Below are 26326 nucleotides of genomic sequence, written 5' to 3'. Positions count from 1 at the left end.
CCTGCATGTCAGTGAGCAGGGACTTTAACCATTTACAGACGGTGATTAACTTTGGCACAGCTGTCTTAAGGAAACAGTTTTATTAATGTCTGTCCGCCCTTGTACTTGTTACAGGGCGTGCTGAAAAAGAGTTTTGATGCTTAGCCAGCCTAGACTGTATAAATAAAGGTTAAATAAATAAAAATAAAATATCAGGGTAGAACATCAGCTGATCTCATTTTTTAATAAATAACAATAATTGTGAATGCTGATTCAGCATTCACAATTCAATTCAGTTTTATTTATATAGTGCCAATTCATAACAGAAGTTATCTCATTGCACTTTTCCTATAGAGCAGGTCTAGACCGTACTCTTTATAATATTATTTACAGAGACCCAACAAATCCTTTCATGAGCAAACATTTGGCGACAGTGGCAAGAAAAACTTCCTTTAAGAGGCAGAAACCTTGGACAGAACCAGACTCAATGGTGGACTTCCCTCCGCTGCTGCCGTGTTGGCGCAATGCAAATACCACCTAGAATTATTATTATTTTTTTTTTTTAAATAGTAGAATAGTAATTGTAGTGTTAATATTAATGAATTAATAATAATAGGAATGACAGCTATAGGAAAAATAATGTCAGTATTAGTAACACAGCCAATAACAACAAGTGTAGTCGCAGTTGTCGAGTAGGAACACGGGGGCAGCAGGTGGCCCACAACCACAGATCCAGTCTCTGCAGCTCCAGAGGCAGAAATACCTGCTGAAAGCGACAGAAGGAGAGAAACGAGAAAACACAAAACTACGGGAGAGAGACTCTTCTCTCTCCCGTCTCTCCTGTCGAGTTAGTAACATGCAGTAATGGGATAAAAATGCATATCGATGGAGAGGGAGAGAAAGAGAGAGGAAAGAGGTGCATCATGGGAAGTCTCCCGGCAGTCTAGGCATATAGCAGCACAACTAAGGGATGGTTCAGGGCTCACCCGAGCCAGCCCTAACTATAAGCTTTATCAAAGAGGAAAGTCTCAAGCCTACTCTTAAATGTGGAGATGGTTCACACTTTTGTTATTCAAATCTTTATTATTGTTATTGCTCAGGCTTATTAATGTGGAGTGTGGATGCTTCACACTCCACATTAATAAGCCTGAGCTAGATATTGTAATCTTTATTATTATTTTTATTATTATTATTATTGTTAGTGGGAATGCTGATTAAGCATCGTTATTCTTATTCTTCCTCCGTACATTTTTTGCTTCACTATTACTTCTACATACTTTCAACTACAAAAATCATTCAACTATCAAAATGTTCAGCTCAAGGACATTTATGCTTCTTTTCGTCTTTCTACCTTTTTTATACTTTTTAAAATATTAAGCTTTTAAAAAAATACAATGTAAGTCGGTGGAGCAAGAATAACAATAATAATAATAATAATAATAATACTAATAAACTTTATATAGCACCTTTCAAAACACAATTACAAAGTGCTTTACATTAAAAACAGAGTATATTTAAAACAAAAACAGAATTTAAAAAAACTAAAAGCCATAAAACTAAACACTTTATAAAACACAAAGAAAGTAAAATGAAATAAAATGTCATAAAACATCAGTGAAAACAACAAAAAGCCATATTGAAAAGTGGGTTTTTATAAGTGAATTGAAAGACGAGACAGAGATTGCAGCCTTGATCTCCTTAGGCAGGTCATTCCTCAGTCTCTGGCCCCTAACTGTAAAGGCTCTATCAAATTGTTAGTATCAATCTGGACCTTGGATTAACCAGGAATGACACAGCCGAGGATCTCAGGGAGCGGGAAGGGACATAGGGCACTAACAGATCTACTGGATAGCTTTGGACAAGGCCTCTCAGGGCTTTGTAGGTAATCAATAAAATCTTAAAATCAATTCTGAAAACAACAGGTAGCCAGTATAATGAAGCCATGATCGGTGTGATGTGATCATGCTTCTTAGTCCGAGTCAAAATCCTAGCAGCAGAGTTTGGATGAGCTGGAGAAAGGACAGGGATTTCTTTTACTGATGTCAGAGAGCAAGGAATTACAGTAGTCTAATCGACTAGTTATGAAGACATGTATAACAGATCCCAGATTTTTGGTCGAAAGAAATGGTTTAATCCTTGAAATGTTTCTGAGATGATGAAAGCAGGATTGAACCATTGAATTAACATGTTTGTCTAAGCTGAGGTTGCGTGACAGATTTCTGCAATGCTGAGTTATTGAATGGATAGAGAACCAAGTCTGATATTTGCGTATTTGCACTATAATGTACAGTGGTGTGCAAAAGTGTTTGCCCCCTTCCTGATTTCTTTTTTTTTTTTTGGCATGTTTGTCACACTTAAATGTGTCAGATCAAACAAATTTAAATATTAGTCAAAGATAACACAAGTAACACAAAATGCAGTTTTTAAATGAAGGTTGTTATTTTTAAGGGAAAACAAAATCCAAACCTACATGGCCCTGTGTGAAAAAGTGATTGCCCCCTAAACCTAATAACTGGTTGGGCCACCCTTAGCAGCAACAACTGCAATCAAGCGTTTGCGATAACTTGCAAGGAGTCTTTTACAGCGCTGTGGAGGAATTTTGGCCCACTCATCTTTGCAGAATTGTTGTAATTCAGCCACATTGGACAGTTTTCGAGCATGAACTGCCTTTTTAAGTTCATGCCACAGCATCTCAATAGGATTCAGGTCAGGACTTTGACTAGGCCACTCCAAAGTCTGTCAGCCTCACTAGAATGCTGTATCAAATTCACATCTGAATCCATATAAGGTTCGGCTATTATGCAACAGATGTTGAATAAACATTCGCAAACAGTTTGCTCAACTTATCTCCACTAGGCCACTCCAAAGTCTTCATTTTGTTATTCTTCAGCCATTCAGAGACCCCACAACAACATCCAAAGAACTACAGGCCTCACTTGCCTCAGTTAAGGTCAGTGTTCATGACTCCACCATAAGAAAGAGACTGGGCAAAAATGGCCTGCATGGCAGAGTTCCAAGACGAAAACCACTGCTGAGCAAAAAGAACATTAAGGCTCGTCTCATTTTTGCCAGAAAACATCTTGACGATCCCCAAGACTTTTGGGAAAATACTCTGTGGACTGACGAGACAAAAGTTGAACTTTTTGGAAGTCGTGTGTCCCATTACATCTGGCGTAAAAGTAATACCGCATTTCAGAAAAAGAACAACATACCAACAGTAAAATATGGTGGTGGTAGTGTGATGGTCTGGGGCTGTTTTACTGCTTCAGGACCTGGAAGACTTGCTGTGATAAATAGAACCATGAATTCTGCTGTCTACCAAAAACTCCTGAAGGAGAATGTCCAGCCATCTGTTTGTGACCTCAAGCGAACTTTGGTTCTGCAGCAAACAAAATGAAGACTTTGGAGTGGCCTAGTCAAAGTCCTGACCTGATTCCTATTGAGATGCTGTGGCATGACCTTAAAAAGGCAGTTCATGCTTGAAAACCGTCCAATGTGGCTGAATTAAAACAATTCTGCAAAGATGAGTGGGCCAAAATTCCTCCACAGCGCTGTAAAAGACTCATTGCAAGTTATCGCAAACACTTGATTGCAGTTGTTGCTGCTAAGGGTGGCCCAAGCAGTTATTAGGTTTAGGGGGCAATCAGTTTTTCACACGGTTCCATGTAGGTTTGGATTTTATTTTCCCTTAATAATAACAACCTTCATTTAAAAACTGCATTTTGTGTTTACTTGTTTAAAATTTGCAACATAAAAGGTGAAATTTTACCGGTAGAATGTCTAAACGGCAAGATGAGGGTTTCATTTTCATTGCCATATCTATCAGTGTAGAAGGGGAGATCGTATTAAATGAGCAGAGGGAGACTGTGCAGGGCTTCTCGACAGTAACCCTCAGAGAATCTGAGGGAGAAATGAAACTCCTTATATTTGCGATTTTCTGAGTGAAGAAGGAAATAAATTATTTTTGGTAGCAGAGGATGAGTTAAAAATTCTAGATCTAGTTGTGGGGAGTGGGCTAAAGGCAACACAAGGCAACAACATGCTACACATAAGGCATTGGTGGTCAGATATGTGGGCATCTATCCATTTGACATCAGGAATCTTTATACCACGGGATAAAACTAGAGTGAGTGGGTCTAGTCAGAGGATGTGATAAGTTAAAATACTCTATGGTCTAAAAATTTAAGACCCAGAAGGTCGTCAGGGCAGCAGACATGGATGCTAAAGTCTCAAAACAACGTATCGAATTTGCCATGATTTCCCTTTCTGACAAGCTGTGTTTTTATAGAGAATCACTATAACACTAGAATAATGACAAAGGTAAAATTCAACAAGAACCGCTCTACTGTAGTTAGGTTGGAAGTTGTTGGAAAGGTATCATTTGCAATGGTTTATATATAAGTAAATAGATTAATTGTAGCTTAACAGGAAGCACAGGGTGAGGCCTGTTTTTTCAAAATAAAAGTTCCAAACGTCACTGTATGTTAACAGGAAACTAGGGATAGACCTAGTTTTTCAAAATAAAAGCCCTGTAGAGTAACTCTTAACAGGAAGCTGAATGTTCAAAATATAATCCCCAGATAGTAACATGAGCTTACTGTGGGGCCGTGGACAATGCTGGATTTTCAAAATAAGTAATTAATTTCCGATTTCTGCATTTTCAGCAATGCTTTGTAATTTATTATTCTTCCGTATGTTTTTCAGTCAACTACTACTTCTGCATAATTTAAGCCACAGAAACAATTCAAATATTAAAACTTGCTCTTTAAGGACATTTATGCTTCTGTTCAACTTTTTTCTACCATTTATACTTTTTAAAATATTGTGCTTTTTTTAAAAAAAACAATTTATTGCAATATAAGTGAAAAACCTTGACAATATTACAGTTTAGCTTCCATCTTTCCTAGCAATGTATTTCAGCTCTTAGCGTCTTTAGGAAATGTAGTTCAGCTTCCAATTCTGGCAATTAATTTCACATTTCTGCATTTTCAGTAATGCTTTACAATTTATTCTTCTTCTGTATGTTTTTCTTTCGACTAATACTTCTGCATACTTTCAGCTACAGAAACAATTCAAATTTAAAACTGTTATGGTCTTGTTATGGTCAGGACATTTATGTTCCTATTCAACTTTTTCAACTCCCAATTCTACCAGTTTTCATTTCAGCTTCCAGATTTTTCAGCAGTACAGTCAATGCATTAGAGCTTTCAGATTTTTCAGGCAATTCATTTCACATTTCTGCATTTCCAGCAATGCTTTCAAAATCATTACAGCTTTCGCCTACTCTTAAATGTGGAGATGGTGTCTGCCTCCCGAACCCAAATTGGGATCTGATTCCACAGGAGAGGAGCTTGATAACTGAAGGCTCTGGCTCCCATTCTATTTTTGGAGTCTCTAGGAACCACAAGTAACCCTGCATTCTGAGAGCGCAGTGTTCTAGTCAGGTAATATGGTATTATGAGATCTTTAAGATATGCTGGTGCCTGACCATTAAGAGCTTCATGAGTATAGGGTTTTAAAGTCTACTCTGGATTTTACAGGGAGCCAGTGCAGAGAAGCTAATATTGGTTAGTTTCGTCTGGCTTGATCAATAGATATAATTGGGTATCTACACTTAGGAAACACTCCATAAACATTTATTGTTAATAATTTTGCCTAGAGGAAGCATATATAAGGTGAATAGAATCGGTCCAAGCACAGGGATTTGTTGGGTCTCTGTAAATAATATTATATAGAGTACGGTCTAGACCTGCTCTTTAGGAAAAGTGCAATGAGATAACTACTGTTGAATTGGCGCTATATAAATAAAATTGAATTGAATTGAACCTTGTGGAACTCCGTAACCAACTTTGGCCATTCATGGATGACTCACCGTTAACATGTACAAACTGAGATCGATCTGATTTAAACCAGCTTAGTGCGGTTCCTGTAATACCAATTCAAATAAATAAATCAAATAAACTATTATGTAGAAAGTCACACAACTGATTGGCGACTGCTTTCTCAAGGATCTTAGAGAGAAAGGGAAGGTTAGATATAGATCTATAGTTGGCTAAAACCCCTGGATAAAGAGTGGCCTTTTAAAGAAGCAGTTTAATTTTAGCTACTTCAAAATATATATCAGGCTTTACAGCTGTTTGTAAGGTTCCTGTGTTTGAAGATAGTTCGGTACTGGTTGAAGGCAGGACGTGATGAATTTTTTCTGTAATAGTTAAAATTTTATTATTAATGAAACTCATGAACGCGTTACTACTGAGGGCTATAGGAATACATGGCTCAATAAAGCTGTGGCTCTGTCAGCCTGACTACAGTGCTGAAAAGAAACCTGGGGTTGTTTTTATTTTCCTCTATTAATAATGAGTAGTAGGCTGCTCTGGCATTACAGAGGACTTTCCTGTATGTTCTAAGACTATCTTACCAGACTAAACGAGATTCTTCCAGGTTGTTGGAATGCCATTTCCTTTTAAGTTTTCGCAATGTTTGCTTTAATTAGTGGGTTTGGGGGTTTTACCATGGAGCTAACCTTCTTTGTTTTATTATCTTCTTTTTTAGAGGGGCAATAGAATCGAGCCTGCAGCACTATCAACAAGATGGTCAATTTGGGAGGGGCTGCGATTAGCATAGGAGTCCTCTGTTATATTGAGACATAGCACCGAATTAAATGCAGATGCAATCACCTCCTTAAATTTAGCTCTAGCACTATCAGATAGACATTGAGAGGAGTTTTTGCCTAATGGCGTGTAGTCCAGTAATAGGAGTTCAAAAGTTATTAAGTAATGGTCCGATAATGAAGGATGATGTGGAAAGACTATTAAATGTTCGATTTCAATGCCATAGCTAGAACAAGGTCGAAGGTGTGGTTAAAACAGTGCGTGGGTTTATGTACACTCTGACAGAAGCCAATCAAATCTAATAATGAAATAAACGCAGTACTAAGGCTATCATTTTCAACGTCCACATGAATATTGAAATCACCTACAATAATTACTTTATCTGTTTTAAGGACTAAACTTGATAAACACTCTGAAAATTCAGATAAAAATTGAGAATAAGGACCAGGAGCACGTTACACTATAACAAATAGAATTAGCTGTCGTGTTTTCCAGGTTGGGTGTGAAAGACTAAGAACAAGGCTTTCGAATGAGTTATACTATAGTCTAGGTTTAGGATTGATTTAATAGGCTTGAGTCAAAGATGGCTGCAACTCCACCTCCTTGGCCGGTGCCTCGAGGAATGTGAGTATTAATATGACTATTAATACTCTGATATTAAATCGTTCACTAGTACAGCTTTAGATGACAGAGCTCTGATGTTTTAGAGTCCACATTTAATTCTCCTATTTTGTTGTGCTATTTCAGCGTTTTTGTTTAGGTTTTTATGTATAACTGCTCTTCTGTTAACTTTCCTTATGTTTTTCAGTCGACTACTGAAAAACTACAAAAAAAGCTATAGAAACCATTCAAATGTAAACTTGTTCTTTAAGACATTTATGCTTCTATTCAACTTTTTTCTACCATTTATACTTTTTAAAATATTGTGCTTTTTTAAACAATTTATTGCAATAGAAGAAAAAACCCTTGACAATATTACAGTTTAGCTTCCAGCTTTTCTAGCAATGTGTTTCAGCTCTTAGCGTCTTTAGGTAATGCAGTTCAGCTTCCAATTCTGACAATTAATTTCACATTTCTGCATTTTCAGCAATGCTTTGCAATTTATTCTTCTTCTGTATGTTTTTTGGTCAACTAATACTTCTGCATATGTTCAGCTACAGAAAATATTCAAATTTAAAAATGTTATGCTCTTTAAGGACATTTATGTTTCTGTTCAACTCCCAATTCTACCAGTTTTACATTTCAGCTTCCAGGTTTTTGTGCAGTGTTGTGCATTACATTAGAGCGTTAAGATTTTCAGGCAAATACATTTCACATTTCTGCATTTCCAGCAATGCTTTGCGATTAATTTCAACTGTCAGCATTCACACGCATTTTTCTTTCTTCTTCCGTACGTGTTTTGCTTCACTACTACTTCAATACTTCAAATATCAAAATGTTCAGCTCTTTAAGGATATTTATGCCTATATCCAACTTTTTTCTACCTTTTATACTAAATATTAAGCTTTTTTCAACATTTTTTTTTACAATGTAAGTCAATGGAAAGAGTCTCCAAATCTTTTTCAACCTACTCCATTTTGAAATGCTACTCCTTCCGCATACTTTCAGCTACAGACTCCATTTAAACTTTAAACAGGTCACAAGACTTTCAACTATTAAACTTGTGTTCAGCTTTTAGATATCTTTTACAATTTTTGCAATTTCACAATTCATGTTTTGTTTTAATAATAGGTATGTATTGCACTGCTTAGAGTGTGTCACATGACCTGTGATGTCACCCACTGATCCTCTTCTGCCTTAATGCTTTTTCAAAATGTTTGTACTTGTAACTTCCTCAACTTTAACTTCTCATACACAATTCCCACATAAATTAGTAGTCATATTTGTCTTGTTTCTTTTCATGGCATTATTTAAGCAACAGGACTGGCAGAGAGCCCTTCAACTGTCTCATTGAGTGTCATTGTATTTTGGCAAATGTGGGGACTTTTAAAACTGTGATTTCTCTGTCATTTTTAACTTTATCCACACAAATTACACATCTACATGTTCAGTTCCGGTGCTGACGGTACGACCTTACAGTTTTTGAATGATGGTGTCTTTGAGTGGAACTTACAGGTCTCTCTCTCTCTCTCTCTCTCTCTCTCTCTCTCTCTCTCTCTCTCTCTTCTCTCTCTCTCTCTCTCTCTCTCTCTCTCAATGACTGAGAACTTTCAGTTACACACAGCTGATGTTGATTAGCTGATTAAACCTCCATCAGTTTGTTCCTCTGTTGTGACTGGTGGATTGATGTTGAACTATTTTTGGCAGTTGAGACCTCTGTCCTTTTTAACTGTTAGTAAATTCAGATCTTGAGCTGTTTCAGGTTTAATTCATTCACAATTCAAATCTACCTCTGTCACACACACACACACACACACACACACACACATCTTTGTAGGGACTTCTACTGACAGAAACACACATACAAAGCGGTTTTTCTGTCTTTGGGGGGACTACTGACACACACACATACTAACACACACACAGACAGACACAGATGCTGAAATACTAACACGCACACACACAAACTGTGTTTTCTATCTTTGTGGGGACACACACAGAAGGAAGACCATAGACAAGGCTGGATTTTCAAAATAAAAGCCCAAGATAGTAACCTTATCATAACAGGAAAGTCAGGATGAGCCAAGCTTTTCAAAATAAAAGCCCCCAACGGCCACTATGTTAACAAGAAACTAGGGATGGACTTGGTTTTTCGAAATAAAAGCCCCAGGCAGTAACTGTATCTTAACAGGAAGCTCAGGATGAGGTGGTTGTTTCAAAATAAAATCCCTAGAAAGTATCTTAATAGGGGGCTGGTGAATTTTAGATCTGATATTAATACAAAGAATTTCTTCTTTCACAGTTTTAAGTCATTTTATTTCTACTTCCAGCTTTGGCAGCATGTCATTCAGCTGTTTCAGCAACATGTTTCAGCTCTTAACTTCTTTAGGTTCAGTTTTTACTGAATTTATTCAGTGCTTTGCAACTCTCAGCTCTTTAGGCCACTTTTTGTTCCAAAGTGTATACAAAGTATTTCTTCTTTCAGTCTTTTCAGGCAATTCATGTCAACTTCCAGCTTTTACAGTATTACAGTTTAGCTTCCAGCTTTTCTAGCAATGTATTTCAGCTCTCAGCTTCTTTAAGTAATGCAGTTCAGCTTCCAATTCTGCCAATTTTACATTTCAGCTTTCAGATTTTTCAGGCAATTCATTTCACATTTCTGCATTTCCAGCAATGCTTTCAAAATCATTTCAGCTGTCAGCATTCACATGCATTTTCTGAAGGAAATGCAATTTTCTAGTTGTTTTTATTATTTGCAATCTGTGGTGGGCCGACAAAAACTGACAGGCTTAAGCTCCTCAGCAGTCTCAAAGCTGGCAGCTGTACCTGTTTCTCTTAATCCAGCTAAAGAGGTAATAACTCTTCATGTCACCTTGTGCATAAAAGCCAAATCAGCTATGCATGAAAGACCTTACCATAAGTCCTCTAAATGTATCCTAATGTCTAACTGTATGGCTGTTTCTGTCAAGATATGAGGATGTAGTCCGGGCTCTGAAGGAGTGTGATGCGCAGCTGGAGGCTCAGTTTCATGCCAACACAGAGCAGATGCAGAAGGCTGAGAAACACATTGTCAAACTACAGGAGAATATGGAAGTTCTGGCTGCACAAGCACGCTGCAAACAGGAAGACCAGCAAAAGGCCATGGTACAGAAAGATGAGACAATCCAGAGGTGAGACAGACACTGATAAAGACAAAAGCAAAACTCATCATATTGACATTAACAAACCTGATATCTGTTGAGCTTCAGTTTGTATATGTTTCTGTATACATTTCATATGCAGCAGCTGTGAGCTGTGATGATGTAACAAGTTGACTGGAGATCCTGTGTGTGTGTGTGTGTGTGTGTTTTCAAAGCCTTCGCAGAGAGGTAGAAACAACCCGGACTGGCTGGGACAGATACATCAGTCAGGTCTCCAGTGAGATGGTTGCCAAGGATACAGAGCTGATCACCCTGCAGGAGAGAGAAACCAGACGTAGGACTGAGTGGGAGAGGAGCAGGGAGGAGATGGAACGGTGAGAAGACAGCAGTAAAGTGAGGGTAGATAGTGATAAATGAAGAAGAAAGAGAGGAGACAGATAAAAACACATTGATTTAGTACCAAGAGGAGTCTCCTTTTAACCTCAAGAGAACATAAAGGTTACAGTGAAGACATTTGAAGGTGATAAAAAAGATAAGCCAAAAACAAAGAGGGGAAAATTTGTGACGTTTATGTAAATTTCAAGATATGAATTATATGACCTTGTCTGAGCTGTTCTTATAATTTATAAAATGTCTGTGTGTGTTGTCAGGTACAAGCAGCAGCTGAATGCTGGTTTGAAGAGAGAGAGGGCCTTAGAACAGATGCGAGTCCAGGTGGAGCTGGAGTGGCAGAGTCGCTGTGAGGACATGAAGGTCGAACACTATCTTGCTAATGAGCAGCTAATACAAGACCTGACCCAGGCTAGAGACCAGGTCAGCCTCTCATACATAAAACAACCTCTCTCTACACAGTGTATGTGGTGCATATGCATAGTGGAGTTCACCCACTGTAGGGTTTTGAATGTGAATGCAAATTGCCTCTGTACATTTTTGAAACTGATTCTGCACCTCTCTCCTTATTGCTTATGTATTTAAGGGAGAATAGTATAGATAACAGGTGGAGACATGTTAACAGTGGTTAATTATGTATTCAGATGGATTTAATGAAGACACACAATTTGCAACAGTCAGTTTTGCCAGTCCTGCTGCTCCATCTTCACCTAAAAATTGTAATATAATCGTAATTGTATAAGTTCTAGTTTTTCTCAGGTGGACTTGGAGTGTGGCTGAAGTAAATATTGTGGAATTAAGATCACTACATTATAATTTCTTCTTGAGCTCTTGGTGATCTCACGCAAATCTCACCTCAGAACTGCACCCACAAGCTCTCTCCTTCACTCACTCACAGAATGCACCTGGATGCCCCATGTGTCACAGTGTGGTAGCATATGTCTGACAAATACTGTAATGCAAAGAGAACTGGACATTCCAAATTAGGAGAAAAGGGGTAAAATTGCAAATTAAATATAAAGAGTGCATTTATACTGATTTTGCAGTTCAGTGGACGTCATGTCCAAGTTCACTGTTGATGGGCACAAAACCAACTCTGGTTTGTCTGTGAAATATTGTGTTCATTTGTTATTGTTGCACTCTAGAGATGTCCTGAGCCGATTCAAAGGATCGGTATCGTGGCCAATCCGGGCATATTTTAATGGATCAGTATCAGTTAAAATAAAGACGATTCTGGAGACTGGAGCCTGTCCCAGACCAACAGGCTGGGTACACCCTGGACAGGTCAGCAGTCTATCACAGGGCTGACAAAGACAGACAGACCATTACATTCACATCTACAGGCAACTTTTAGAAGGGTTACTAGTTAAAAATGTTTTTGTCCAGATTAATGTAAAATATATGTGTAGGAAATGGAACAACCCAAGCAGTGTTTGGTCTCTTCTTCAGGCAGAGGTGGAGGGGTGATTGTGGTGGTGCAAACGTACTCGGCATTGAATATTTTAGGTTATTCAGTTTGCTAAGTTACATACATTGAAACATAGGAATACTGGTTAGCCTCATGAGGTACAGCACATGGTCAGGAAGGGTAGGCAGGTCTTAGATAGAGGGTGCGTCACTGCTTTGGTGCTGATGAGAGAGAGGCGCTGAACTGAAAGCACATTTAAGCGCCCCATTATCCCTAATGTCAGTTACTGTATCTGGCTTTATTGCTTGTGCTGTCAGGGGGTGGTGGTGGGAGGGTAGGAAATGTCCATTCTTGTCATATAATTTAACATCTGCGGTCCGGTATGCCACACTGCACTGACCGGTTCCAAGTAGTAGCCTGGTCACTGAAAATTACTGATACTAATTACACACACAATGATTATGAATAGGTTATGATTACTCTAGGCTAAAATGTCTCTTCAGGCAATGATTTTTGATCGTTTTAACACCATATGGAAGTTTCTTTTCATAACAAAAACCAACTTACCATCGAGAAAGGTTTAACAAGGTTATAAGATTACGTTTTTTTTAATATATATATGTTATTTTTAGAGTTAGCTGCACTAAATCAGCCTGTCATATACTGTAGATTTCAAACCCACTATCAATCTGTGGAGGTAAGGAGATCAACACTGCAGAGAAAGTACTGACAGCTACTGATTGTGAGGACAGACAGTATCTGAAACATAACACATTGTTAATAACATGCTGAATAACACACCACAGTAAGTGGTAATCAGTTTGTACATGTTAAAGTATGTACAAGATTTATTTTATTTGCAGTTTTGAGTGAGTCAGCAGCAGCTAATCTTGTTGCAATATCCTCGATCATGTGAATCACACTATTTTATCCTGCTGTCATATTATTTAAAATCACTAAGTTTCATATCAAATCAATAAGTTTCATATCAAACCCGGGCAGCTGTGGCTTGGTGGTAGAGTGGGTCGTCCACCAATCGGAAGCTTGGCAGTTCGAGCCCGGCTGCTCCCAGCCCACGTGTCAACACTGAATTAACCCCAAATTGCTCCCGCTGTGCTCTTGCTGTGCCTTCGGTGTTTGAGTGTCTGTGAATGATTGGTTAGTTTCCTTGAACTGATGAGCAGTTAGCATCCCTCAGTGTATGAATGTGTGACTAGAAAGGCACTATACAAGTCCAGTCCCTTTACCATTTAACTATAGAAAATGTACTACATTGTTTATTTTGAACATTAATACGCGCATGCACATACTCAACACAGTCTCCCCTGCTAAAAATATGTTCTATGCATGCATGTAGTCACACCTCACTGCTGACACATATTGGACCTAAGACTCAGCGCACTTGTTTTACAAAGAACATTTGTGACTCCAGATGCAGAATGTATGCTAAAGGAGTAAAAGGCTTATTAAATCTGTCTGATGGTAAGCAAACAGCAATCTTTTCACTCATTTATAGTGCATGCTGCTAGTTGTTTGGGCAGTGAGTGCATTGATCTTTGTCAGATTGCCGAGGCAGAAATAGAACCATCTTTGTCTCTATGCTGGTTTGAAGGCCCAGGGTGATGATGTAGTTGATGATGATACTAATAAAGGTTTTATCTTGGTCTCTCAGGCTAAAGCAGAGCTGAAAGAGAAAGAACAAGAGCTGCAGGACCTGACTGTCTTACTACATTCTGTTAAAACAGAGAGAGACCAGGCAATACAGGTGAGAATACATCCACCTTACATTGTGCAGACTAATAGAACCATTAAAAAGGTACCCCTACCAGGTATGAGTGCTGGCCTGACGAGTTTGGAATCAGCCTATTGATCATTAATCCTCAACATTTAGTGTGTCTTTACATAGAGGTTGATATATTGTGTGGTGAACTGACAGCCAGACATGCTCGTTCTTGTTTTTACACCTGCACACAAACAAGTGCTCCAGCTCAGTGGCATAAAGCCCATAATTGACTACACATGTCATATTTGACCTTTGGGTGGCCTTTTCAATTAATTTCACTGTGATGGGAGTGGGACCGCTTGGGAGCTACAATGTCCTATCATATTTCCAGCCAAACGTTGGAACTGAATAATAGCATACTTCAAGGAACAGTATTAGGGGGCGCCCCAGTAGCTCACCTGGTAGAGCACGTACAATTAAGGCTGAGTCCTTACCGCAGTACCCTTGGTTTCGACTCCAACCCACGGCCCTTTGCTGCATGTCATCCCCTCTCTCTCTCTCTCTCTCTCACCTTTCCTGTCTACCTCTGCAGCTGTCACTATCAAATAAAGGCAAAAATGCCACAAAAAATCATCTTTTAATAATAAATAAATACAATACATTCTCACAATACAATTTATCAAATTCTCCGGCTAATAAATATACTTTCAAGTCTCAGGCATGTTGTTAATGGCCGATTACAATATCAGCTAGTATGTCAAACAGCCTAACCTGAGTAACAAATACCACTGCATTTCCTGTAGATATGTCACAGTAAACCTGGTCATAGTGGAAAGCATTTATTGCGAATCAGGTACACCAAGAACTTAAGTACTGAAAGCTAAACTTCGCAAGAGTTTTAAAAATGGAACTTTCTCTCTAGGACCCTGCATGACTTGCAACAATGCTGTGTCTGCAAAGTACCGGAGTAGCTCATGCAGGTGCAGGCTGTTGTCATGATCAAAGCTCATCATGCCTCAGCACTGCCAAATTGTGTCAAGTGGACCAATGGCAAAATGCCATATATGCAGCTTACAGTTACCAAAGGTGACTTTGCATTTCCACCACAGGGCTGGTTAAGCCAGACTACAGAACATTAGCCTGTTTCAGACATGATCCCCATTATGTAAATTATCTGGAAACATGTTGGTTTCATATCTGAATAAATGTTAAAGTCATGACCGCAATCTTACTAGGACGGCCCTGTAACATTTCTGTAACACTTCCCATACGACACATATAGGCTGCAGCACAAGGTTAAATTTGCAAAGCACATCTTGTTCCGCCTTTTTAAGAACACAAATAAATGTATCACTGTTGGACATTATAAAACAGACAATAATTCTCAAATAAATGATTGAATGGGATGAGAAAATTAAATTGTGGATTTACTGTGAGGAGAGGGCTGAGCATCCCTCGCTCTCATGATGGTCATTAATTAAGGCTTCAACTCAAAATAAGTTTTAAAATCTATCAGTGATGCAACCTGTGAGTTGACTGAGAACACTCTTCTTCCTGTATCTCATTACTTTCCAACTCACTGCTGTCCTCTGTGGACCAGGTGCCAAATATCAAGTATTGTGGTTCTTTCTGTAATTTATTCAGATGTGAGACGGTGTAGTCCCTCATTCGTCCAGGAGTGTTCTATCGTAGAAAAGGTTTCAGTCGTAGTCATCTGGACACTGTTTTCAGAATCAAGACGTTTGGCTCCCATCCGGAAGTCATTCTCAATTGTGTATGACTTCCGGATGGGAGCCAAACGTCTTGATTCTGAAAACAGTGTCCAGATGACTACGACTGAAACCTTTTCTACGATATTCAGATGTGACACATCTGAATAAACATTTATGTAATAAACATGTATGTCTGCATGACAAAAAGCCATTAGTTTACTAGTTAGATGAAGTATTCTGTGTCTTTAAAAAGGGTATAGTCAGAAACTGAAATCTTTGACCTCAGACTGTTTGTCCATAAATACTGAGCCTCTCTTAGATCCCACAGGATTGATCAGCTCAATTAAAAGTGAATCAGACATAGCACAGCTACTTATTAAATCATGTGGATGCATAACTCTGTACTGAAAAACCATCACAGCCTTGGCCAGTGCCAACATCATTATGAATTCAGAAAGCTCCTAATCTATGGTTTAATCTACATCAACTACATTAGCTAATTCATCTGTATGATAGAAGGGAAGCTGTTACAATGTTAAAAAACACTATGTTCACCAACAAATATGATTTTACACATAAAGGTCAGTTTACTAGTCTTGAGGAGTACTAATAGCCTGTGATAAAAGTTGTGGCTTTGGTGGAGCTTTGTCAAGTTAAAAAAATTACCTTAGTTTTGGACCATTTTAAAACAGAAAACCTGCATCACAGACTTGGGGGTGTGGAGTGTGAATGGGAAGTGTAGTATCCAATGTTTTAGCCTCAGCGTCTGTTACTTTGATTTTGACATTTTTTTTAAATCTTTCTCTCACAAGTTCCCCAACTTGAAAGTGAAAGACTAAATCCCTGGAGTACTCTTTTAATGTTTGAGATCATCCAAACACTATAAAAATCTAAATACTAAAAAAGCTACAGAAAATACTTTCCACAGAAACCTTCCAGAATTGTTTTATGAGGTACAAGATAATTCATTTATCATTATACAACACAAGGTTGTACAACGAAATTAAGTTTCTCAATATAGTATAGTAGTAGTCTCAATATATATAAATAAAATTATATACAATATATATATATATATATATATATAAAAAACCTTGTCCTTCACCCTGGTCTCATCCTTCGAGCTCGGGGCCTGGGAGCTTGAGGGTTCTTCTATATATATATATATATATATATATATATATATATATATATATATATATATATATATATATACTGTATATGCCTGGGAGCTTGAGGGTTCTGCACAGTATCTTTGCTGTTCCTAGTACTGCACTTTTCTGGACTGAGATGTCTGGTGTTCTTCCAGGGATCTGCTGTAGCCACTCCTCCAGTTTGGGGGTCACTGCCCCGAGTGCTCCGATGACCACGGGCACCACTGTCGCCTTCACCATCCAAGCCTCCTCCAGCTCTTCTCTGAGCCCTTGGTATTTCTCTAGTTTCTCATGTTCCTTTTTCCTGATGTTGCCATCACTTGGTATTGCCACGTCAACCACAACGACTTTCCTCTGCTGTTTGTCCACCACCACGATGTCTGGTTGGTTCGCCATTACTATTCTGTCAACCTGAATCTGGAAGTCCCACAGGATCTTGGCTCGGTCATTCTCTACCACCTTTGGAGGTGTTTCCCACTTTGACCTCAGGGTTTCCAGTCCATACTCTGTGCAGATGTTCCTGTACACTATGCCAGCCACTTGGTTATGGCGCTCCATGTATGCTTTCCCTGCCAGCATCTTACACCCTGCAGTTATGTGCTGGATTGTCTCAGGGGCCTCTTTGCACAGCCTACACCTTGGGTCTTGTCTGGTGTGGTAGATCTGGGCCTCTATTGCTCTGGTGCTCAGGGCCTGCTCCTGTGCAGCCATGATGAGTGCCTCTGTGCTGTCCTTCAGTCTGGCCCACTCTAGCCATTGGTAGAATTTCTTGATATCAGCCACTTCAGTTATGTTCCGGTGGTACATCCCATGTAGGGGTTTGTCCTCCCATGATGGTCCCTCCTCCAGCACGTCTTCCTCTGTTCCCCATTGCCTGAGACATTCACTGAGCACGTCATCTGTTGGGGCCTTATCTTTGATGTACTTGTGGATCTTGGATGTTTCATTCTGGATAGTGGCTCTCACACTCACTAGTCCACGGCCACCTTCCTTACGGCTAGCGTACAGTCTCAGGGTGCTGGATTTGGGATGGAACCCTCCATGCATGGTGAAGAGCTAGCTATGAAAGTTTATAGAGTGTTTCCTAATATTGCCTAGAGGAAGCATATATAAGGTGAATAGAATCGGTCCAAGCACAGAACCTTGTGGAACTCCGTGACTAACTTTGGCGTGCATGGAGGACTCACCGTTAACATGTACAAATTGAGATCGATCTGATAGATAAGATTTATACCAGCTTAGTGCAGCTCCTTTAATGCCAATTACATGTTCCAGTCTCTAGGATGTGATGGTCAATGGTGTTGAACGCAGCACTAAGATCTAACAAGACAAGTACAGAGACAAGTCCATTGTCTTTTCACCAGTGCTGTCTCTGTGCTATGATGCACTCTAAACCCTGACTGAAAATCCTCAAATAAACTATTGTTATTTAGAAAGTCACACAACTGATTGGCGACTGCTTTGTCAAGGATCTTAGAAAGAAAGGGAAGGTTAGATATAGGTCTATAGTTGGCTAAAACCCCTGGATCAAGAGTGGGCTTTTTAAGAAGCGGTTTAATTACAGCTACTTTAAAGGATTGTGGTACATAGCCTGTTAATAAAGACAGATTGATCATATCCAGTAAAGAAGTCCTAATTAAGGGTAAAACATCTTTAATCAGCCTAGTCTAAGAAGCTAAGAGGGGTCTAAGAAACAGGTTGATGGCTTAGATGAATTAATCGTCGAAGTCAGCTGAAGAAGGTTGACAGAAGCAAAGCAGCCAAAACACACATCAGGCTCAACAGCTGTTTCCAAGGTTCCTGTGTTTGAAGACAAGTCGGCACCAGTTAAAGGCAGGACTTGATGAATTTTTTCTCTAATAGTTAAAATGTTATCATTAAAGAAGCTCATGAAGTTGTTACTACTGAGAGCTATAGGAATACATGGTTCAATAGAGCTATGATTCTCTGTCAGCCTGGCTACAGTGCTGAAAAGAAACCTGGGGTTGTTTTTATTTTCCTCTATTAATGAAGAGTAGTAAGCTGCTCTGGCATTACGGAGGGCCTTCCTATATGTTTTAAGATTATCTTGCCAGACTAAACGGGATTCTTCCGGGTTGTTGGAACACCATTTCCTTTCAAGTTTTTGTGATGTTTGCTTTAATTTGCAGGTTTGGGGGTTATACCATGGAGCTAACCTTCTTTGTTTTATTATCTTCTTTTTTAGAGGAGTGATAGAATCAAGTGTTGTTCACAGTGAGCCTGCAGCGCTATCAACTAGATGGTCAATTTGGGAGGGGCTGCAATTTGCATAGGAGTCCTCTGTTATATTGAGACATAACATTGAGTTAAATGCAGATAGAATTGCTTCCTTGAATCTAGCCACAGCAATATCAGATAGACATCCAGAGTAAGAATTTTTGCTTAATGGCGTGTAGTCAAGTAATAGCAGTTCAAAAGTTATCAAATAATGGTCCGATAAAGAAGGATTCTGTGGAAAGACTATTAAATGTTCAATTTCAAGATCGAGGGTGTGGTTAAAACAGTGAGTGGCTTCATGTACACTCTGACAAAAGCCAATTGAATCTAATAACGAGATAAACGCAGTACTAAGGCTATCATTTTCAACATCCACATGAATATTGAACTCACCTACAATAATTACTTTCTCTGTTTTAAGGACTAAACTTGATAAAAACTCTGAGAATTCAGATAAAAATTCAGAATAATTCAGAATTGGTACATGTTTACGTGCCGCACAAGCCGTCGATTCAGGTTGGCATAAGCGGCATGTCCTATTTTGTGTGCGGAATCGAAATGGAGCGGAAACCACACCCAACTGGTGGAAACCGACACTGAGCTGGTTGTGTTATGGAGCACACCCACAGAGAAACGTTTCACCTCTGCCCATACATTGTTGCGCACAGTGAAGCTAAACATATATTTGAGAGGAAGAGGACTTTTAAAAAAGACTCCTCCCAGCCCAAAGATGATGTGGATAACTTAATTAACAATCCACTTACTTAAATTACATTGGTTGAGGGACACTAGCCTCAGGTCCAGGAATGATGATGTTGGTCCGTCTGTTCTGTCTGTCTGTCTTTCTGTGCGGCCATTAGTGCAGTGTGGTCGACTTTGGTCCAGAGCAAGGAATCTTGACAACTGCTGACCAGATTGGTATGAAATTTGTTTTGGATATTCCCCAGAGGATGAGTCATCGTGGTTTGGGTGACAACCATTTCTGTGAGGATGAAAGTTCCACATGAACACAAGAAGTATCATATTCTGTTTGGCAGAAATTAACTGAGGATGAACTCTTTCCATTTTTGACATTTCATGACCTTTCCTCTTATATATATATATATATATATATATATATATATATATATATATGCCAAAATGTCACCTCTGCACACTGTTACACTGAGTTATCTGTTCTATTGGTAAGATGAGACATCGTCCAGCTGCTGTGACATCTCAGTGTAGTTCATAGAGGATTGTGTTTGTGTCAGTGTTCAGTGTTCCTAGCAATGGTCCCTGTCACTGAAATACCAAGAGCTGTTCCCTGGACACATTTCCCATAAAAATAACCATAAAGGGCATACTACTGATTGATTGGGAAACTAACCTCCTGTCTTTTATCACCTTTCAATATCTTCCCATTTCTCTGCTCTGTAGGTTTACTTATCATGATAACGACACTAAAATGTGCCTTCAGCTGCCACAGATTGTCTTCTCTCAAGGAGCAATACCAGCTTTGGAACAAATCCAACTGTCGAATCATGCACTATTTTCACCCTGCTCCCATGATCTCAGTAGTGGGATGCCAATAATGATGGGCATATTTTACTTTTTATCATGCTCATGAGGGTTAACTAACCTATTACAGGCTTACCCCCACACACCTATATATCACCTGGGGGTGTTGTATTTGCAACCCTCCTAAGAGTGCAATCAGAGCTGTCCTGTTTTTAGGCCTTTGGCCTTTTCCTCGAGCATCCTGAGAGGTATGATGGCCTTTCAGTTTGGCTCACTGCCTCCCCTACATACCAGCCTCTGTAAGCTCCACTGGCACCAACAGGAAAAACATATCACGGTCCTGTCCATGTAAACCTTCTCAGATGACTCCAAAACCACTTAAGCTGAATACCTGGAATGAGGCACTACATAGCAAGGCATGCAATATGTGTTGACTTATTATTTCAAGACATTAGGCTGCATGTTCCAACTTTCTGTGACAATGTTCAGACATTACATCTGCCATGTTCAAACTATACAATACTGAATATGATGTTACAGCTAATCCACCACATTTCAACGTGAACAGAACTGAAGTGACCTTTTTAAAGTACAAACGTCACATACAGATGGCCTCACAGCTGGTATTTTTGCAGACTGTGAAGATAGCAGGGATGCCAAATAAAACACTTATAATGGGAACATGCTGTACATGTCCATTTATTTGTCAGATGTATCATCATTGTGACTGAGCTAATATATCTTTATCAAATTGCAGGGTTTGTTGTAATGGTAAACATCCTGAGAGGATCATGACTTAATCTTTGGCTTCATGCCATATAGTCAGTGTAAAAAATGTCTGTGAAAGCAAGTATGTGATAAGATGGAACTTTAATTATTCCTAGAGAAATTGTTAATATATAATTCAGCATGGCAACAGGGCCAGTGAAGCAACCAGCTGTAGATTCACATTCATGTAAAAATGTCACGTCACCCAGAAATGTCTCTGGTGCCAAAGCCCCCATAGGACTAAAAACATCTGTGGTACAAACCTGGCTGACTGAACAACATCAGTTACCCCAAGTAGGTGCTATCGCTCTGCGATCCTGCAACTCAGGATGTTGTACTGTGGTGTGTATTCTGGTAACTGTTAGAAATTTCTCTAGCCAAGGGGATTTAAGGTTGAAGCAGAACACTCAGGTTGGAAGAGTGTCATCCATCAGATGATCACAGCTTTCTGAAAAGGTCAAAACCTCCTGTACAGTGTTAAAGAAGCAGAGTGTGAGCACAGAGCTGAGATTAATGTTAGTTGGAAAACAAATGGTATTTTTAATTGGAAGTTTAATTTTTGTTCGGAGTGGATGATGGGTAAAATCCTCTATCACAATACATGTAATTTTATATTATGATATTGATTATTATTGTGATATAAAATAAAACAATTGAAAAACAGTTTATGGATAAAATTCATTCAGGGACGTCTGTTTTGGCTAATCCAGCAAATTATATATCTGACAAATCATTGCCCTCAATTGTCTCACACACCCAGAGATTGTAAAGGATTGGTTACCACAATATATACGAGGGTCTTGATCTTCTTCATTTTTATGAATGATATTGTGCATACAGTATGTATGTTCAGAGCAATGTATCAACAGTCGTGCATCGACTAGTCCCACAACTAATCTGTCTCTTATTAGTTCGTCCCACAGTTGACTGTAGTTGCAGTGTTCAGGCAGAGTATGCAAAGCTGCCAAAGGAATCCAACATTTCATTTTCACATTTTGTTTCCTCATGTTGAAACAGGCTCTTTAAGGATGGCCTCATTATGGGTTATGGTTAGCATTATTGTACCTCAGCATAGCTGCATCTAGGCCTACCTTAATTAATCACTGATTTAATGCACTACCTGGTGAGCATGCTAAGTGACCCAAATCAAACACACCCATGGCCATTAGGTGCATACTGGGTCTGACTAAATGCTAAAATGCTCATGGTGGATCCTCACGAAGACTTCTGTGTTTACTGAGGAACCTTTACCATCAGTAAGGTGTGTGTGAGGCCTTTCTGCTGAGAAGGTAAACAGCCTCATCCCCCAGCAGATGGAGCCTCTAAAAGATCCTTACGACGAGGATGGTGTCCTGGACCAACCGGCTTCCTACTCACCCAGAGAAGCAGGTAATTAATGCTGATCATTTGCTAACTGGCCATAATCATTAATAGTAATATTCAATTCAATTCAGTGGGGCTTTATTGTCATGGGAAACAGACATTGACATTGCCAAAGCAAGTGTGAAAAAAAAGCATGTACATAAACAGAAGAAATGTGTTATTAAAAATATATATATATATACAGTATATACAGATATATAATAAGATAAGTAATAACTAGGCCTGTCATATTTATATGAATTTTCTTTTTTTGTTTTAACAGAGGTTACTCTTATAACACTGCAGCCAGCAGAGTTGGAGGAGTACCAGCAAGTCAGTGCTGCTTCATCTTATCTATCATCATCATCTCCAAGTGAACATCAGCAGGACGCCCAAGTGACCCTGCATGACACACCAAGATATTTTGGTTCTAGAGAAGGAGAAGATTGGAATGGAAATAGAAAATGCAAAATTACAAAAAGAAGTATTAAATTCAGAAGGAAGTGCTGCTATGGAAAAAAACAGGATGCTTACTAATAGTGAGAGTTTCACACTTGCCACTTTTTTTTATCATAAAATGAGTAGAAATGAGCAACATGTTTACAATTGAAAATGTATGCTTGCACTGCAATGTACAATAACATGTACAATAAATGAACTTTCTTCCAAGGTCATGTAAGTCTTCTCTGTGCTCCACCCAGTGAAAATGATTTCTTGTCATTATGTAGGTCTAAGCATTAGTTTATTATTATTTTTAAGCATTAAGGTCTTAGCATTAGTTTTTTTTTATCAAGACAGAAAGAGTATTGAATACTTTATAGGTGGAAATGTGCACACACACTGTCAACAATAGCACATTTATACACACCTCAATTAGACAGAAGTGGTTTTCTATCAAAGTTCGCCTCACAGCATTCCCACTTACAGTGGCGTTATGCTCCTGGTCATACCTATTCTGTCCTCATGTGGGCCCTCATCAGCTTCTTCATGTAGCTCATCCCCATGCCTCTTTCCAAAGTTGTAAAGAACTGCTACTGCTACAATGACGGTCAAGGTGGTATCTAGTTTTATGCACAGTCCATCTTTTATGCAAGGGAATCTTCTTTTCCATACTCCAAAGACAATTTCTGTCTATCCTCTTGCTATAATCTGACAGTGCTTCCGGTTTTGAAAGAGCTCCCCATTTACTCCACCAGGGTTCTGAATTGGGATGTGAGTACAATCAATAGCACCCAGCACCCCTGAAAATCCAGCTCGCCTATAGAATCCAGCAGCTGTTTCCCCCATTGAAGAGAACCGGATGTACTGGTTCTTGCTATTGCCCTAGACACTCTGCTGACAGTGGAGTTGTGTAGGCCAAACAGGTCCCCATCCACCTTCTGGAAACATCCGGTGGCATAAAATCTTAGAGCCACCAGGAGTTGGAGCATCGGTGGCACTGCGATGTTTGACAGTTGGTCCAACCTTCCCTTTGAGCTCCATAACAGTTTCCTCGCTGAACCAATCCATCTCACACAGGCAGCCATTTTAAAAGTTAAACCCCCTCAAGTGTAAGTTTAAAGTTAATACTGGATCACATTTTAAATTGGAGTTTAAAGTTTTGGTGTAACAGAATTAAATTTTAAATAATTTTAAGCTAGTTTTAAAGTTTGATGCCATGATTTAATCCGGTTTAAAAATTAATCCTTGTTGGTGCAACCCAGCCAAAGTGTTAAAAACTGAGGAAGCCTACAGTCGGACAGAGAGGCTGAGTGGACTGATTATATTATGCATTGGGAATGAACAAGGAGAAGTTGAACCTAGAGCAGATTGTGGAGGACTTCATGTCAATAGACCTATTTATTTATTCATTTTTGTTTAATTGTCTGAGTTTTGTCCTCTTTTCTGGTTAATTCTAGTAAGGCTATACAGAGGAAGGCGGTTGTATATTTATAATCGATAATCAGTTGTATGCACAGGCTGCAAAGTACGGTCTATAGAAATGGAACTTGTTGGTTTGGACATGAGGGCTCGGTGGCACGATGTTGTTTCACTAATGTATACGATGACATTTAATGCAATTTATTGTGATGCGCAAAAATGTTACGCAGACGTTTACTTTTATCTGAGTATATTTTTACACAAGCACTTTTACTTGAGTACAATATAAGGATAAATACAATTCAACCGTTTAGCGCATAAAATAGGGCCGCAAATCTTAGTAAATATCTACCAATGAATGCAGGACTTTCACTAAAGCATAACTGACATCATACAAAAACATGAAGATACATACAGTACACTACTCTGTCCAGATGAGTGTGTATCTATCCACAGGGTCTCACACCAAAGGTAGATTCTCTGGCATCGGAAGAGATCCGTCGTCTGCAGGAGCAGAACAGCATCCTGCGGGCCGTGATTACCCAGATGAGGAAGGACATGGAGGGTCTCAGCCATCTCCTACCCAATCCCCAGGCTCAGCCACAGGCCTCCTCTCCTCAGCCAGTTCAGCATCCAGGAGCCCCGGCCACCACCTCCATCGCCCCTACAGCTAACACTCAGATGGCAGCAGGTGTGGACAGCACTCTTTTACACACACATGGATGATGATTTTCATCATCCAGCAATTTTCTGTGGCAAGCTACACTGACCTTTTTATTGTTTAGCTCCAGCGGCCGGTTTCACAAAGATAGACTTTTTTCTATGGCTTAAATCAAACTAATAGTCAAACTTCAGATAGACGTCTAAATGAATCCGTTGCACATAGCTGTCTAGTTCTTGACTATCTTCTTAAGTAGGACTAATTTGCCATGAATTTTGGGTAAGCTAAGACTTTTTTCAAACTACAAAACATGACTGGCTGAGCAACTGCATCAAACCATTTATCCTGGGAGTAGGGTGGCTAAGTTTTTAGGCTTAAAATAAGTCAGCCTTTAATTTTGTCAAACTTTCTAACTTGCAATCTAAAGGCAAAATTAATACTAACACTGCAGACCAGTCTAAAATATCTTGGTGAAACCGGCCCCAGACTACACTCAGGCTCTGGAGCAGGAGGTATCCCTACTAAAGGCTCGATGCCAGAGCCTCAAGGAGCGGCTAGAAGGTGTTACAAGACTGCCCAGCCTGGCTCCAGCTACAGACAAACCTACAGAGGACCTGGCACCCATAGGTATTTGTTAATGCGTCATTTATGTTCGTCCTGTGTTGCACTTGAGAGTTTTGGTGTCCCACAATACATAATGTTACAGCTTTACCACCATTACATGAATAAAATTGGGATTCAGTACTGAAAAGACAGGACTTTGGACTGAACTGAATTATTTAGGAAAATATTACCTAACAAAACACTGAGTCCTACAATGTCTATATCAGCTTTCAAAAGCCTATAGTAATCCATCCTTATTACAGTTGTGCCCCATAAAAATAAGTTCATGTACAGCTATCATGTTAGTGGTTGCACCAACTAAAAAAAAGGTTTTCATGTAGATTCCAACCATATATATAATTTTATATTACTTAATGTTAACGTACACATGTGCATTGTTTGCTACAGATGGTGGCTGAATGCTTAGCAGTAACAAAGAAGTCCTCAAGTAATGTAGTGCAAGCTTTAATTTCAGTGTAACTTTTAAACTTAAACTGTAACCTGTGCTCATATCCATGTTCAGCTGGGGAAACCTGGCTGCTGCTCTCTTGCAGATATTAGCTGTCCGATAGACAAACACAGTTTAACCTAATGACAGAAATCTCAGTTGGAATGTT

The 26326-nt window shown here is 39.2% G+C and overlaps 1 protein-coding gene across 4 annotated transcripts in view; it reads left to right on the top strand.

The window, feature by feature from the left end:
* The window catches only part of ccdc57 (coiled-coil domain containing 57), a 73298-nt gene that overhangs the window by 22849 nt on the left and 24123 nt on the right, over positions 1 to 26326 (top strand). For 3 of the 4 annotated variants that reach the window (XR_006375864.1, XM_044177557.1, XM_044177560.1), the window contains exons 9-14: positions 10160 to 10360; positions 10546 to 10704; positions 10981 to 11143; positions 13801 to 13893; positions 24902 to 25136; positions 25593 to 25733. Coding sequence is in view for 3 of the 4 variants with exons in the window: in XM_044177557.1 (XP_044033492.1) it covers positions 10160 to 10360; positions 10546 to 10704; positions 10981 to 11143; positions 13801 to 13893; positions 24902 to 25136; positions 25593 to 25733 (992 nt within the window). In the remaining variant the exon portion in view is untranslated. The remainder of the gene's footprint in view (positions 1 to 10159; positions 10361 to 10545; positions 10705 to 10980; positions 11144 to 13800; positions 13894 to 24901; positions 25137 to 25592; positions 25734 to 26326) is intronic. The other variant, XM_044177559.1, reaches the window with a different exon arrangement.

Source organism: Siniperca chuatsi, linkage group LG20, assembly GCF_020085105.1.
Source record: "Siniperca chuatsi isolate FFG_IHB_CAS linkage group LG20, ASM2008510v1, whole genome shotgun sequence".
NCBI classification, from domain to species: Eukaryota; Metazoa; Chordata; class Actinopteri; order Centrarchiformes; family Sinipercidae; genus Siniperca; species Siniperca chuatsi.
The sequence above is the reverse complement of the archived record's forward strand: the minus strand, read 5'-3'. Positions and strand labels throughout refer to the sequence as shown.